We start from the raw sequence: 15,589 nt of genomic DNA on the forward strand, positions 1-15,589 counted from the left end.
GGAAACCAAACAGTTCTGAGGCACTTTGATAACCATTGCAAATTTTTGGTATGGTAGTCAATAGGGGCCAAGAAGTGTTTAGTCACAACCATTCTTCCAAATATCTTTCCCTGTTTTTATCAGAACAAAGCAATTTATACAGATTTGGATAATCTCTCGAGGGTGATTAAATGATGACAGAATTTTCATTTTTGGGTGAACTGTACCTTTGAGGGAAAGAACAGCAATTTAAAGAACATCAATTCTCCATTCATACAACAGGATAGAATAGCTATTAAGAAGTAAAAGTTTAACTCGGAAGTAAACATGCAGTTTATTGTTAATAGAATGTGCTAGGAAAATGCACAATTGTCATGAACATTTTCTTATTATACAAATATTTGAAGAGATTAAATAAGATTGTAAAAAATGAATAATGAAAAGATAGAAGAATTAGTATAATGGGAAGTTTATATTACCTTAATGCAAAATGTCAGCTTTCATCACAATGTGATCCATATTCCTATATCCAATAGTCTACAGTATAAACATTTTCTATATCAAACAAAAATTTTAAATAAAAATTGGGCAAACATTATTTGTTACTTGACTTCCTTCGCCTTATGTGGTGAAATATGACATTGACATTTTTTCACGTGATTCAGTGAGACAATCAAAGGTCTAGAGGATGTTGGTGTCCAAAGGTTGAGGATTCAGAGCAGGGGTTTTAAGTCCTGAAAATAGATCAAACCGTAATCAAATACACCCGAAGAAGCAAAACAAGCGGTGGATCATTCTGGTAAGAGGTATTCCCTTGATTGAGAGTCTCAGGGGAATTGAATACAAGTACATACAAATCCAGTTACAACTGGACATTTCCCTCGAGGACATGGCATGTCTTTTCTTGAAACACAAACCGTTTTTTTTCTCTGGTTAGACTCATGGTGGTTCTGTTTGCGTTAGGATCACGAGGATAGGGGGTTCTCATAAACACCAGAGCCCCTTTACTGTTCTCTCCTGTAAAAACACTTCCAGCTGTTGCTTCTTAACAAATGCTTACCTTGATATTTCCTGACTCTGCAATTTGAACCTCAGGCCAAAGAGCTACTTTTTTCAAAGAGTTAATCATAGATTGTGTTCTAGACCAGACTAAAAACCCATGGTGAAGCGGTTTATGCCCTACAAAGCGGTGTTGCCTCTAGGGATTGTCAAAGGGGGGGCCAGGGATGCAGAAAGAAAGTTTAGGGGGGCTGGGGGGATGTGTCTTCAAATGTCTGGACACAGAGACAGCCGAAGGGAATGAGACTTCAGAAGGCAGGCGGCCAAAAAGGTGCCTGACATTTGGAAAGCAAACAGGTCGTTCATCATGTGCCCTAATCAGCACGTTCAGTCACAAAGCACTCGCCATATAGTCGCTGACTCTGATTATTTGGGAATATTCCCATTACAGAGACCTGCTTAGTGTCCGTTTGGTTTGGCAAAGACTCCATAACATTGCTTTAAGAGTTTAAAGGTCCAGCGTATAAAAAATTTAGTGGCATCTAGTGTTGAGGTTGCGAATTGCAACCAACGACTCATTCAACCCCTCCCATTCCAAACACTACGGACAAAGGACTACACTGCAATAAATGACACTCTTACTAAGCGTTTTTGTCTTGTTTTTAGTGAAATATCTAGAAATTCCGAAATCAATATACAAAAACTTGACAAGAAAAGTGACCTAAGATATTTAGTCTTGTTGTATGAAAAAGAATGTAAGAATTAAGTAATCCATGGGGAGAGAAAAAATATCTAGGAAAACTAAAAAAAAAAATCTTTCAAGTTTATTTTTCTCACCCCATGGACAATTTCTTTTGCTGGTTATTACCATAAACTTACTTTATTCTTATATTATTTTTCATAAAACAAGACCAAATATCTTAGGTCACTTTTCTTGTCAAGTAATTGTATTTTGATTGAAGAATCTTTTGCTTCTTTGCTGAAGGAGCTATCCCACTCACGAAACTCGCTCTATAGAGCAGTTTGTCCATTTAGGGCTACCATAGAAACAGCATGGCGAATTCCATGCGATGGGACCCGCGGTGTATTAGCTCGTTCTAAGGTAATAAAAACATAACGCTTCATCATGTAAGGTCTTTATACACCTCTGAAGACATAGCTATATTCCCTTTCTGTCGGTAGGTCCGGCAGAAAATGACACATTGGACGTTTAAGGTTAAAAGTATTAAAAAGGGTGCTTAGCATTATTAGCCTATATCATTATAGTATTTCACATTTAACTGTAGAAATGTACATATACTGTAATTGAGCTGCAAAGTGTTGAGTTATATAAAAATACAAACAAGTCAGGATAAGAATGCTGTTATCAAGAGGCATTTATAACAAAGATTAAACCCACACAAAAGCCTCATAACCCTGTATATTTAAAGAATGTTTTGTAAACATATTCACCAGCTATCACTACATGTTCCCTATTAAACTCAACTAAGCACACACACAAACACGTGCATTTCTATGTTAAATGAAAACAGTTGCTATATGGGTAGCAGGGGGTCAGAACAGTGGCTGCGGTCAGTCTGTCTATAACAAACCAATTACAAAGAGTCTACAAAGAGCTATTGATCCAACCGGCAAGCAAACACCTTTAACACATCTATGAATAACACCTTGTGAATGGAAACACTGGTAAAATGACCAATTTTATGTCCAAATGTCTTTTTAGTATTTGTCAAACAGCCTGTGCGAGCCGATCTTTGGTGTTGTCTGTTTGATCCGAGACTGAATGTGTAAGTAATGGTTCTTCTCAAGGCAACAAACCACCTGAGCACTCAACCACTCATCACATTTGCATTTTTAAACCTAGTAGCCTAAGTACTCTGAACTGAACCTCAAACGGTTATATGCATGAAACAAACAACATGCATTGAGTTTAAATACATGCGAAAGGTCACGAAACATTTGTTTGCAGCTGAAGTCACGAATAAAACGATAGGGTGGAATTATTCATAACTACGTAAACGTGGGAAAGGTGTTGCTGACTCGGTGAGCGTATGAACACCCGCTTTTTATGGTCAGTTTGCGTTCTCATTATAGCGACTAATTAGGTGTGAAAAAGATGATTACAACGTGTTCTCCCCAGGTTTTTGTAATTGTTTCACACCAGCAACAAAACATATTGTTCTCTCTAATGCGTCACACAGTGCTCCTCTTTATTTAGAAGACAATGTGCAAAGACTTATGAAGCTAATTAGCTGAAGACTTCAGAGAATGAAGACAGCCAGACTTGGGGGACAAGTCATCAAAACTCGCTATACAAGGCGCCTAGCCATGTTACTCGAGCTCATTTGAGTTGAGCTCGAGAAGCTCAACTCATGCTTGCTCATGCTTGCTTGCTCAACTTGCTCATGAAGTTACAAACTATGAAAGCAGTCACGTTTTGACATTTAAGCTATTTGTTTTAATGATCACTTTTAATATTGTGAACATTGAACATTTGTAAATATTCCAAGAACATCCGTGGCTAAAGAGGTGGCAATATGTATACATTTGTAAGATGTGAATTGTACAAAAATGTACTATTAGAAAAACTATCAAAGCCCAACATAGAAGCAAATTGCACCAAAGCATACAAATGAGAATTGCATGAATTGATACGAAATAGCCATCTCATAAAATAGTATCAAATTGTAGGAATGGCGAAAAATTGTTTTGATAAAATACATCTTTCAGTTTGCACGATTTAAATAATAAAAAATATAAAATTTATATATATATATATATACACACTAACACACACATACTGCATTTCTTTTCATTAAATAAACCTAAATAATACATGAAGAGTTTGATTAGAAAATAAGATACTCCTAAAAAAAATTATGTTTTTATTATATTTTATTGTGTTAATGAACTGTATTTTTTATGGTTTAAGGCAAGTCAAGTTTATTTATACAACACATTTCTTATACAATGGAAATCTATCAAAAAATAAATAACAATATTAATATTAATATTAAAAAGCTACTGTCGTTTGATTCTTATTATTTGGAATGCACAATACAAAAAACATGATTATTGAAAATGTTTTAAAAAGGAGTTATCTCATTTCGGAACCAAACTCTTTATATATATATATATATATATATATATATATATATATATTTATATATATATATATATATATATATATATATATATATATATATATGATGTTAATAGCAATTAACTGTTGGGTATTTGATACTTTTTTTATATGTCCAAGAAAAAAAATCAGTTACATCTTAAAAGATTTTAATAAGTAAATATAGTATATATTTAGTATAACAGTATAATATTTTCACTAATATTTAGAACCCATTATCATTTACATTTTGTCCACACTGGATTCGGCGCAAGGCGACACAATAAACCAACAAACACGTTGTTAGTTCCAATCCTCGATTCTGATTGGTCGATAGCTGTGCTTTATTAGAAATAAAACACAGCTATGACCTCATCACCATATGATTCTGTGTATCAGTACGCACCCTTAGCAACCACCCATCAACACATTCTGTTGCTGTTCACAGTCAATCAGGGTCCGACTATTTTTTCCAGCAGAAGGAAAGCTTTAAGTGATTTTACTTCATGAACACTGCATTGATACATATTTTTCAGCTTCAATATTAGTACTCCGCTTTGCGTATTGCCTTCTGTAAGCAGTGATTTATTCAAAATAACGCACAACTTCAAGTATATTATTGGTTAAAAACAAAGTATATATATATATAAATTTATTTATGTTTCACACTCTTACTGGAAAAAGAAAGTAAAGCGTTTCACAGTTGCATTACATAAAAACAAACAAATATTATATCGCAAATATGCGATATGCACATTTGTGACATTTCACTCAATTATTTATATCGCGCAGACCTACAACTAATGTAACAAAGACATTCTAAGTCATATAAGAGGAAAAAAACAAAAGGGTGGACTCAACTGTGTATCGTAAATATTTACTCTGAAACGACTTTGTAAACGCAACACACTCTTTTGTTAATGTTTTTACAAGAACACTTCTCTAAAATGAGCAGAGCTACCTTTGACAAATGAAGGCACTCTAAATTTAGTAGTACGGTCGCTACCTTTATCAATTTCACAGTTGTGCTGTCTATATGGGTCCCTTTAGTCTAGAAACTCCTGTGGTAATGTTGAGGTTGTAAGAGGGAACATTACATTGATAGCCTACTGTAATTTATGCACATAGACATGTGGGAACATACTGTATCTGCAAGAAAACTGTTCTCTAGGGTGAAACGCTGGCTGAGACTGTGCTAAAACAGAAATAAAGGTTAACCTGCGACCCCAAGAGCAGGCCAAAACGAGAGTCGCTCGCTGCACACGGAAACACCTACAGGATGGAAACACTCTCCAGCCTGCTGAAACATTTCCCAAAGGAAGCAATGCCTTGTTCTTCAGATCACTTCATTACTCACTGCCGCTCACACCTCCACGTCCTACAAACCTCTTCTCGCACATATATAAACATATAAACCTCTCCTCTCACATACAGTATATAAACATCCGTACACTCTCTCGCTCTCTATACACACATGCTGAAGACATCTAGAGGACTTGTGTTGTTTTTTTGGATCCTACTGTGTCATCACGTGAACAAATGGGCTGTAATGCCGGAGGTGATGAACAGGCTTGTACTAGTGAATTATGCGACTGAATCTTCCCTCTCTGGTATTCAACACTTGTTTGCTTCAGAAGAGCAAGATGGTCTGCTCATCCAAAGCGACTTACAAAAATATGGAAAACAACATTCGATTCACAGCGATTCATTCTACGAGGAATGATAAGTGTGCTATACTTTATTGAAACACAAGAATATTTGATCTGGAGGTCAGTGACATGGTACAATGTGCACTTGGCTAAGGATGTAAGCTGAATGTAAGAATTGTTGACTATGGGGACACACACATCGAGGTGCAAAAGTCTGAGATAAAATAAAAAATTTTGACTATATACCTTATAATGATTTTGAAAAGGTTTTAATATTAAAACAGAAAAGCTATAATGTATTTACATTTATGCATGATTTATATGTCACATATGTGAGTACATTTGCGACACGATATTATAGTGATAGCTCACCCCAAAATGAATATTCTGTCATCATTGACTCACCCACAGATCTCATCCCCCATTGACTCCCATAGTTTTTATCGTTTTTTTACTATGGTAGTCAACGGGGGATGAGATCTGTTTGGTTACTGACATTCTTCCAAATATTGTGTTCTGCAGAATAAAAGAAATCTTTACTGGTTTGTAACAATCTGAGGGTGGGTAAAGGATGACAGAATTTTTATTTTTGGTTGAACTATCCCTTTAAATCTCATACAGGTCCAATTTCGCTACTTCTGTTCAAGCCATACACGCATTTTGGAACGTTCTCAAATCATGCTGGGATAACATGAATCATCAGGTTTGCAGAAACTTGTTAAGTCCACACCAGTTGCACTGCATGCTGCCATTGAGGAAAAAAGGGACATATAATACAAATACAAATTAACTTTTGGATCGCACTCTGTTTTTTAGAAAATGTTGGGGTGGCAGGCAGTGGTGTACACAATATATCACACATTAAAAAACAGAGAAACAGTAAGTTCTTTCAGGCCAAAGAGGCAAAATCAAAACCTATAGGTTCTTAGAATGGCAGATGTATCAAAAACAGATGTGTTGTTTTTCCATGCTCTTCTTACCTCCTCTGACCTTCTCTTATCTGAGTCAAACAAACTCCAGCTGTGTGCTAACAGTAAGCGGACAGGCTCAGTCAGCTGTTTTAAACATTATTAAAAGCATAGCTGCGGATTTGAGAAGTCACTATGTAAAAGCAACGATACTCCTAACTGTTTTTTACAGTAGCTAAAGGTGTGTAACATTTAGAAAGGTCCATTGACAGAAATGCAATATAATATACATAAATACATCTTCAGAAGACCTTACATAAGCGTTATTTTTTTATACCCTTAGAATGAACTATTTCTATCTAAACACACCGCAGGTCACCTGGCATGGAATTAGCCACGTTGTTTCTACAATAGCCCTAAATGGACAAAATGCGCTACATAATGCGCTTCGTAAATATGTTATCACCTTCTGCAAAGACGAGAAAACGTGACGAAATGTTAGACCTCTGTCAGCCACCGTAGTGCTTCAAAAGGGATGGGTGGAGTGAGCCGTTGGTTGCAATTCGTAATCCCACAACTAGATACCGCTAAATTTGACCTTAAAGCCAAGACCGCAACGATTAACTAGAGTATTTATTACTTTTTCATTTCTCATCGACTTAATAGTAAGTTTTTAGCTGCAATTTACTATGTATTAGGGACAACTATAAGTAAGTCATTAGTATAAAAACATTGATTTCACCATTATAGGCATGACACAATAACATTGGCTCAACCAATGGCATGAGTTGGGGCAGGGTTCTTTATTCAACAAATATCAGAATAAATCCCGTTTGAGAACCGAAATGACACCCTCGATCTTTTCAAAGCAATTTCCATCACATAGCAGGGAGTGAAAGTTCAATCTTAACCTCAATGATTTACAAAAGCAAGGGCAGAAAAGAGTTCAGACGTGGTTTAGGATGATGTACGAGTGACGGCTGAGCTGCCAGATGGGTCTGAATGAGAAGCAGTCACATCAGCTGGCGGACAGACACAAACGGCTGCAGGACTGGCCCGTGCTGGCATGCACTGAATGACCTACAGTCTGGAGGCACGCTAAACTCCTCTCACTCTGCTATATCAATCTATCTCTCGGTTTTTGTGATCTTTACCCAGAGGGCAAGAGGGGAGGGAATTGAGGGGAAATGTTTGGGCTGGTTACAGTCATAAATGTCTGTTAGCGATAAGCCAGCCTTTGAGAGTTTAGGTGAACCTTAAAGCTTAGAAAAACACGGCCCTGGAAATTAAACTTTTTCATTTGTTGTTCTGAGGCTGGATTATGGAAATAATGTTGACAGACCAATGTTGCGCAACATCGCTCTCTAATCCCTTTAGGTGAAAGAACCTCGCTGTCTGGGAGGCGTGCAGTAATTGTGCGTGACTGGCACTCATTCATTTTTCATTTTACAAAAGGAAGAATTTATCTAGATGGATGCTCAGAAACGTCCCGGGAGGCTTTCCAGGTTGCATATTTAAAAAACTCCACTTTTATAACATGTTTTCGCTTTGCTATAAAAGAACCTAAGATTCCTCAAATTTGTGAGATGTTTTTCTTAAAACCGTTCCAAGTCGTTTTGTCATGGATTGAATCATTTATCTGACACCCAAATCATGTGCCAAAAAAGAATTGCGCTAGCATCACCAAACGGAAATACTAACATTTAACATCAAGTTTCCATCTGCCATTGGCAGGACAAACAGAACTAAACGTATTGCTTTAGTCAGTGCTTTGCTGGTTAGGCTGCTGAACCAAACCGAGCTGCAATGTTTACACATTTTAGGGGAATCAGCCTAAAAATGGTTTACTGATAAAATGACATCACCTTCCCAACAAAATTAGATGTAATCACATATAATTAAATAAAAACATGTCTTTATGTTAAATCAGTCACACTTTAGTCCTTCAGTTAATTAAAATAACCAATCCGCCCCCAGGTAAAATGTTTCTAGGAGCTGCGGGAGGGCGTGATGTCACCAGCCGTGGACGCATGACACAGTCCTTGTGCTCGGCTGGCAGCTCTAGCTGAACTGCACTTGTGGTTTTCCATGCCGAGCTATGAGACAGACTCAGAAGAGGAAAAGAGAAAGAATTCAAGCACCACCACATTTCTGGGTGAGCGGTGTAACAGGGAATCAGGTCAAAGAGTGCTTTATTAAAACTATTGCTGGGGAAAAAACTGTTGCCATGTGAAAGCTACAGACGGCTAAAAGTGCAGAGAGCTTGTGGTTTGCCTGTATATTTGTTGTCTGGTGGATTTCGTGGAGTCTATGAATTACGAACTTGTGTAAGACAGATGAGAGCAAATGTACAAACAGTGAATTTACTTTCAAGTTTTGATTTTCCAAATCTAGACAAAATAGTTTTAAAGATAATGTGCATCTAATCATATATATTTTTTTAATTTAATCATGTTTTATCAAAGACAAAAAAAACATCGAAATGTAACAACTTTCTCTCCCTTTAAAACGACCTTTTCATAAACTAGACCACGCGGGTTTTATAAAATCTCAAAGGGATAGTCCACCCAAAAAATGTAATTCTGTCATGAATTACTCACCCTCTGGTTGTTCCAAATCTGTATAAATTCCTTTGTTCTGTTGAACACAAAGAAAGACATCTGGAAGAATGTTAGCAACGCTGAGATTTCTGGGGCATCATTGACTGATATAGTAGAACATTTTTAATAGTAGTCAAAGGTGCCCATAATTGTTTTTTTTCCTAAATTCTTTAAACCAACAGAACAAAAAAATTATAAAAAATGTATATATACTATGGAAGTCAGTTGTGCCCCAGAAATCTCAGTTGCTAACATCCTTCTTTGTGTTCAACGGAAGAAATGTAAACAGGTAAGAAACAACTTGACCATAATTGAACTATCCCTTTAACAAAGAATAAAACACCTATTTAGATTTAATTTTATTGAGGATATTCATTGTCTGGATCCACTTTTCACAATCCAATAAGTTCCTGAACGATACAATCTCGGCCCTTCTGATTTTTTCCATATACTACATTTCACTTGAAATAACACCACATTATGAAGGTAACATTGCAAATGCTCTTTGTGATTAAACAAATCTGTTTGATATTGCTTATGCGGTTCAACAGTGCAGCCTAATATGAAAACAATGAAAATATTCATCATATTTTAGTCCAAAACAACAGCATTAAACAGATTAATACTCAGCTTGGTTTGACAAAAATAGGAGAGTGTGAATGTTCCACTACAAGTAAATGTAAACAGGGAGCACTACATCTGTGTTCCTACTCATCCCTTGTACATACAGACCACACGACTCATATAATGTAAGCTACAGCTGGGCCATTTGGGCCCCATCCAGAACCAATCCCTAACCACGTCCCCTTCTACCACTCAGGGCTGACAGCAATGGAAGAGGTTGCTCAGAAAAGCAAGTTTTCTATTGAGCCTTTGACACGTTTTATCAAATCAACGGGGTCAGAGAGCAAGACACATAACTGATTTACATATTTGGGGTTATGAAAGATCAGGCAACACAAACATCCAGCATTCCCCAAGAACTGAAAATCTAATTTCCCTGCATCCTAAATCAAGGGCATCACATCCTCCGCGGTGTCACTTTGCGAAAACACTATGTCCTCACATTTACATGACATCAGAGGCTAAGAAGTTCAACAGTGATGTACTACATAACCATGTTTGTTTACATGAAGTGAAGGAGATGAACTTGGGATGACATCTTCGAACGATAGGATACATTCTGTGCCCCGTGTCATACCGGCTAGTAAACTCTGACTCACAGCAACTTGTGTAAATATCGCACTTCCTTCTGACGAAAAGCAAATGTACCAAAAAAAAGAACAAGAATATCAAGAAATTGCGACAAAGGTAGTTCCCAGAGCTAAACTAACTTGAATGACGCACGAAATGCGATAGCAAGGATTCGTACACAAAAACAGAATTGCTGCGGCTTAATGTTGCTCGAGAGCCTGTATCAGGAAGTTAATCCTCGTATGAGATCAACGCCCCCCGAGTTTTTGCAGGTCAACCAGCCTAATCTGCCTGGAATACCAATTTCAGCTGGTGGGCTGTGTTATTGTCCTTTAGCCACTTGTTAAGAGAAAAGTCTGTGTCTCGGAGGGGTGAAAATGTAAAAATGAACAGCCAAGGGCCTTATTCAGCTGCAAATGAGGACAAGGAAAAAAGCACGACCTGAAAGAGTGAAAAAGACTAAGATGAAAGAAAGGGGAGTTAGACAGGAGGAGGAGCGGTGCACCAGACGAGTTAATAGAGACCAAGATCCCTGAGATTTGACACGTCTCCTAAGTGACCCCAGAGAGAGACTGAATTGAGCTTGGAACAACTTGGTTTCACTTCAATCCATCCGCTTAACAGTGCTCATACTAAACCCAATGGAGCCATCAAATCACATCCCTGCAGGTGGCAAAACAATGGAAACCAATTGCATGTCGCTAGAACCTGAAGATTACATTTAATTTACTCTTTGAAATTTTGACTTGTTTTGAAATGTTAATATATAAAGGTAAATTATATTTTTCACGGTATTAAATCCAAAACTGATTTCACAATCTCCTCCTGTTGGGAGACTATAGGACAAAGCACAGACTAAAGAGACTTAAGCCCGCTGCACATTGCGTCCGCAATTTCCGCACATTTAAAAATAAAGACGACCTCAGGTTGTGTCAATCACATTTACACACTGCCTGATATTTTTTCGTCCGTCATAAAAAAATTAGGACCGGGTTCGATTTTCTGCACTTTTCGCATCCTTCAAGCATTTTGAGTGGATTTTTATAACAACTCAGATTATGTGCATTGTTGTAAAGCAGCTTCACCAAAAAATATATCAGCACATTCCCTTTGTCCGTCATTGGATGGTTAAAAAAGGTAGTCCCACACTTAAACTCACACCATTGGCTAGGGTTTAGTTGACATTTCATGCTAGTCATGATGCTCAAACAAGCAAAGTGGCACAGACCCACAGTGTCAACTACTGGCTTAAGGCTAAAATACACTACAAGACTTTTGCTCATATTTTGCCCAGATTTTCAGTCTGGACTTGTGGCAGAAAGTCTGTGCCAGTCCGCAGATTTGATCAGTTAGTGTTTTTCTATCTGAAACTTTCAAAAAGTCTGCAAGTGTATGATGTCTAGTTTTAAAAAAACGTGTAGTGTATTCCAGCCATTAGTTGTCACGGTCTTTTAAAGCCTTGAATGTTTGGTTGTGCCATTTGTCAGGCCATATCTTCTAAGTAAACAGCTGTGAATCTCAATTAACTACAAAATAAGGGCACCTGCCCTGACAACATGAAATGAGCTTGAAGCGTCTGAAGCGTCTTAGCTTCTCTTGAGACATAAAGAATGAATTACTTCCCCCGAGCTACAAGCCATAATTATAAAATACATAATTGGTTGAATTCAGGTCAAGTAGCCCACAGTTATTCTGTGTACAAGTCTGGTCTAGCCAGTAGATTGGGGACATTAAACAAAGTATTTTAATTTGGCATAAAACATAGGATTCATTTAGTAGCGCATGCTTCCATATTTGTGTTTTTTGTATGTTGGGAGTACCCGAAGGGACAAAAAAAATGCTGAAATGAGTGGATTTTTCATGAGATGAAAACGGGACACCACTTGTTGACTTAACTGTACGAGATAACGTGACAAAAACATCACGATGTGCAAAGTTAACATACTATTTACCAAAAATAGCATGCAGCAGTTAATGTATACGGCATACTATACAGTAAACAGTACGCTAGTAAGTTTTGGGGGGGAAATACTCTCTTGTGTCACTGTGCTCTGCGTCACGAGGAAACAAATAACGTCATTAACTTGCTGCATGACATAATGCACCTCAAGCAGGATAATCGAACCGGCCGGTCACTACGTCATTTAAGACAGTGACATGGCAACGAGGGGTGTCCATCACCACCCCCACCCAACACACACACACGAAAAGCACGATATATCGAAAAACAAACTACACAGTCCTCAACTTTCCCGAAACCGTCTCCCAATCAAGACGAAAAGTTTTGTAAATACTTTTTTACGGCGCTCCACCTCATATAAACGCGTGTCAAGCGGTGGAGTCTGCACAACATTATGTTTAGTATCCGCGCGTAGATCAAAACTGTTCGCGAGCAAAACAAAAAAAACGAAGAAAAACTTTCCGGCTGGGATGTGACAAAAGAAAACAGCACCTGGCAAAAATGTTCGCGTCGGGTGTCAAAACACCGCGGAATCTCGGAGACACCGTTGTGTCAACAACATCTGCACTTTCAGCAAAGTATATTCATGTTGATAATCGCGTGTTTATTTTGCGCGTCTCCGCTGTCATCTGGTCGCACAGTTTAGAGTTCGCACCGTGATCGCGGCAGCTTTACGTGGCTTGCGCGAAAGCTCGCATCAATAAAAGAAGGCAAAAGAAATGACTCTAGTGCTCACCAGCTTTGCAGGGATCTTTATAGTCGATCACGTCTGAGGAGGTGCTGGTCTCCACATAGTAGCCGGGATCAACCGCGTCCAATTCGAGCGCTGCAAGCACGGCGAAGCTGGAGAGCAGGAACGCGCACCTCGCTGCGAGGTCCATGATCGGGATAGTGGAGCTGGAATAGAGGTACAGACTGAGAGAGATGATCGGGGGAGGGAGGAGAATGGGAGGTTTTAGGGGAAATGAGATCCCTCTTGAGGGCGGGTTTAAAGGCACGGCTCTGCCTCCGCGAATTGCCGTAGCGGTGCGGCGAGATGCGTCGACGGGCTCAATGCCAGATACATAGGTAACAAACTTTGCGAAGTGTTGGCGTTCGCACGGCTTTGTGAAATAACTCTGCGCTGACTGTGTGCATCCTCTGTCCGCCGGTCTGTTTAATACTCTTTAAAAGTTCAGGTTTAGCTTTGTCTTCAGCACGTTTTTTGGAGGAAATGGCTCAAAGCAACTACATGTGGTAATGTGTTGTCATTAGCACGTGTTGTTTTTAACACGGTTAGAGTGGACGTTCCGCACGTAGACCTTCCGTACAGTAGCACAACGCTTTCTTGGCCTGACAAAAGCCAAACTGTTACAATTGAAATATTGTCTGTATGTGTCCATTCATTTTTAAAACCCGTATCGATATTAAAATAGATGCACTTTAATTCTGAGTAATTAAAATGTATTACGTCTGACACTGGTCATTATTTTACCAGCACCCCTTTGTCATCGCAAAAGACTACATTTTTTTAAATCATATTATTATTTATGTGCATGTATAATGATCATAAAATACAGATTAGCAAAGTTATTTTAAGAATTTGAGATAAAGTAGAAAGACAACAACATGCTGAGTGGTGCCCAAGTTGTTAGATGTGAAAGCTTTACAAATATATCTCAAAGATAAATGTTATTTTTGGCGTCTCATTGAACAACAACACTCTGTCATTTGTCAGCATAAACCAACAAAAAGTACGTTGTTGTCTAAGAAGTTGGTGTTTATCGAGTGGGAGAGTGCAAGCATGTAATTTGTTTCAGCTGAACGTTGCCATAATGGTCATCAATAACTTTTTTGTCTTCTGTACAAAAGTTTGCTAAAACATGTTGCAAATATTTGATTTAAAAATGACTGGATCATACAACCATCTGTCCATGGTTGAACCTTATAGTGACCAGTTGGAGGAGAAATGGGTTTGGGGAATGGATGGAAGGATCACACAGACACAAGTGGACCGATATATTTATTATTAATAATAATAATCCAAGTCAGTGCCAGCTCTAGGGGAGCATTGCCCCTCCATTTATCTTGGACCCAGCAGACAATTAAAATAATTAAAAATTAAATATGTATCGTTAAACACTTACTAAATACTTATTTGTATTATTTAAAGAACAATCTGTCCATTTAACCACAGAAAAAGTGATTTGAGCCAGTCTAGTACCGGGCCTGATCCAACTCCTGTTCATCAAATTTTACAATAGCTTTTGCACATCCAGTCAAAAATGTGGCAAAGCACAGTCTTCCTTAAGATCTTTAAAAGCCAATATAATGTAGATATAAGGCAGTATAGTGAATCCTCCTCTCATTATGGTTTATAGTTCATCTGAGTCTTTTGTGAAATATGGTGTTCTTCAAAGATACATAAGTGTCTCTTTTTCATTCTTTTAAATGGGGAATTCCATATTTTTTTAAGCTCCGAGTCTGAGCCCATGTTACACTCATCTGGAGTGGAATTCCCCTTGCATGCATCTGGTGGGATACATGTCATGTTGTTTCACTGTTGTGCATATAATGATGTGAGTCTTACTGGAATGTTTGTATATCCCAGAATCAATATGCCAAATGACTTTTTGATTAGATGAAAAAATGAATCACTTATTAAGTCAATTCCTGACTAAAGCCAACTATCATAATGATGCTCAAAGGGCGATCACCACTGCATTTGACTTCATAGCAACATTAGAATGAATTTCAACTGTATATTAATGTTAACTTGATTTCCTTTGGTTCCTTTTTTCATTTTTTGTCATTTTTTACATAAATGTTGACATGCTCACAATGCCATGCTCAAACGTTAAATCGCATGGAATGTGCATATGAGTGATATACACTATAAAAAAATCCTGTAAAATTGACAGTTAATTACTGGCAGCAGGGTTGCTAGGCAGTTACTGTAAATTAACAGCCATAGTACTGTAATTTAAAGGCATTTACTGTAGTCGCAGAATGTACTTTTTAATAACAACAAGATAATGCTGTCCTTTTACAGCAAACTTCTTGATTTTAATTTACTGTATTTTGAAGAAATACATAAATTACTGTATATCCAGTACGTTTTGAATTATTATTACTGTTAGCTAAATTTAATTTGAGTTGTATAATGCATATAACTTCAGCTTTTACTTCAAAAAATACAT

General features: G+C 37.7%; 1 protein-coding gene across 1 annotated transcript in view; it reads right to left on the reverse strand.

Moving 5' to 3' along the window:
* The window catches only part of bmp1a (bone morphogenetic protein 1a), a 55,872-nt gene extending 42,180 nt beyond the window's left edge, over positions 1 to 13,692 (reverse strand). The window contains exon 1 of the mRNA XM_056729591.1: positions 13,147 to 13,692. Within this exon, the coding sequence (XP_056585569.1) occupies positions 13,147 to 13,291 (145 nt within the window). The 5' untranslated portion in view covers positions 13,292 to 13,692. The remainder of the gene's footprint in view (positions 1 to 13,146) is intronic.
* Positions 13,693 to 15,589: the final 1,897 nt, after the last annotated feature.

Source organism: Triplophysa dalaica, chromosome 18 (assembly GCF_015846415.1).
Source record: "Triplophysa dalaica isolate WHDGS20190420 chromosome 18, ASM1584641v1, whole genome shotgun sequence".
Taxonomy (NCBI): Eukaryota; Metazoa; Chordata; class Actinopteri; order Cypriniformes; family Nemacheilidae; genus Triplophysa; species Triplophysa dalaica.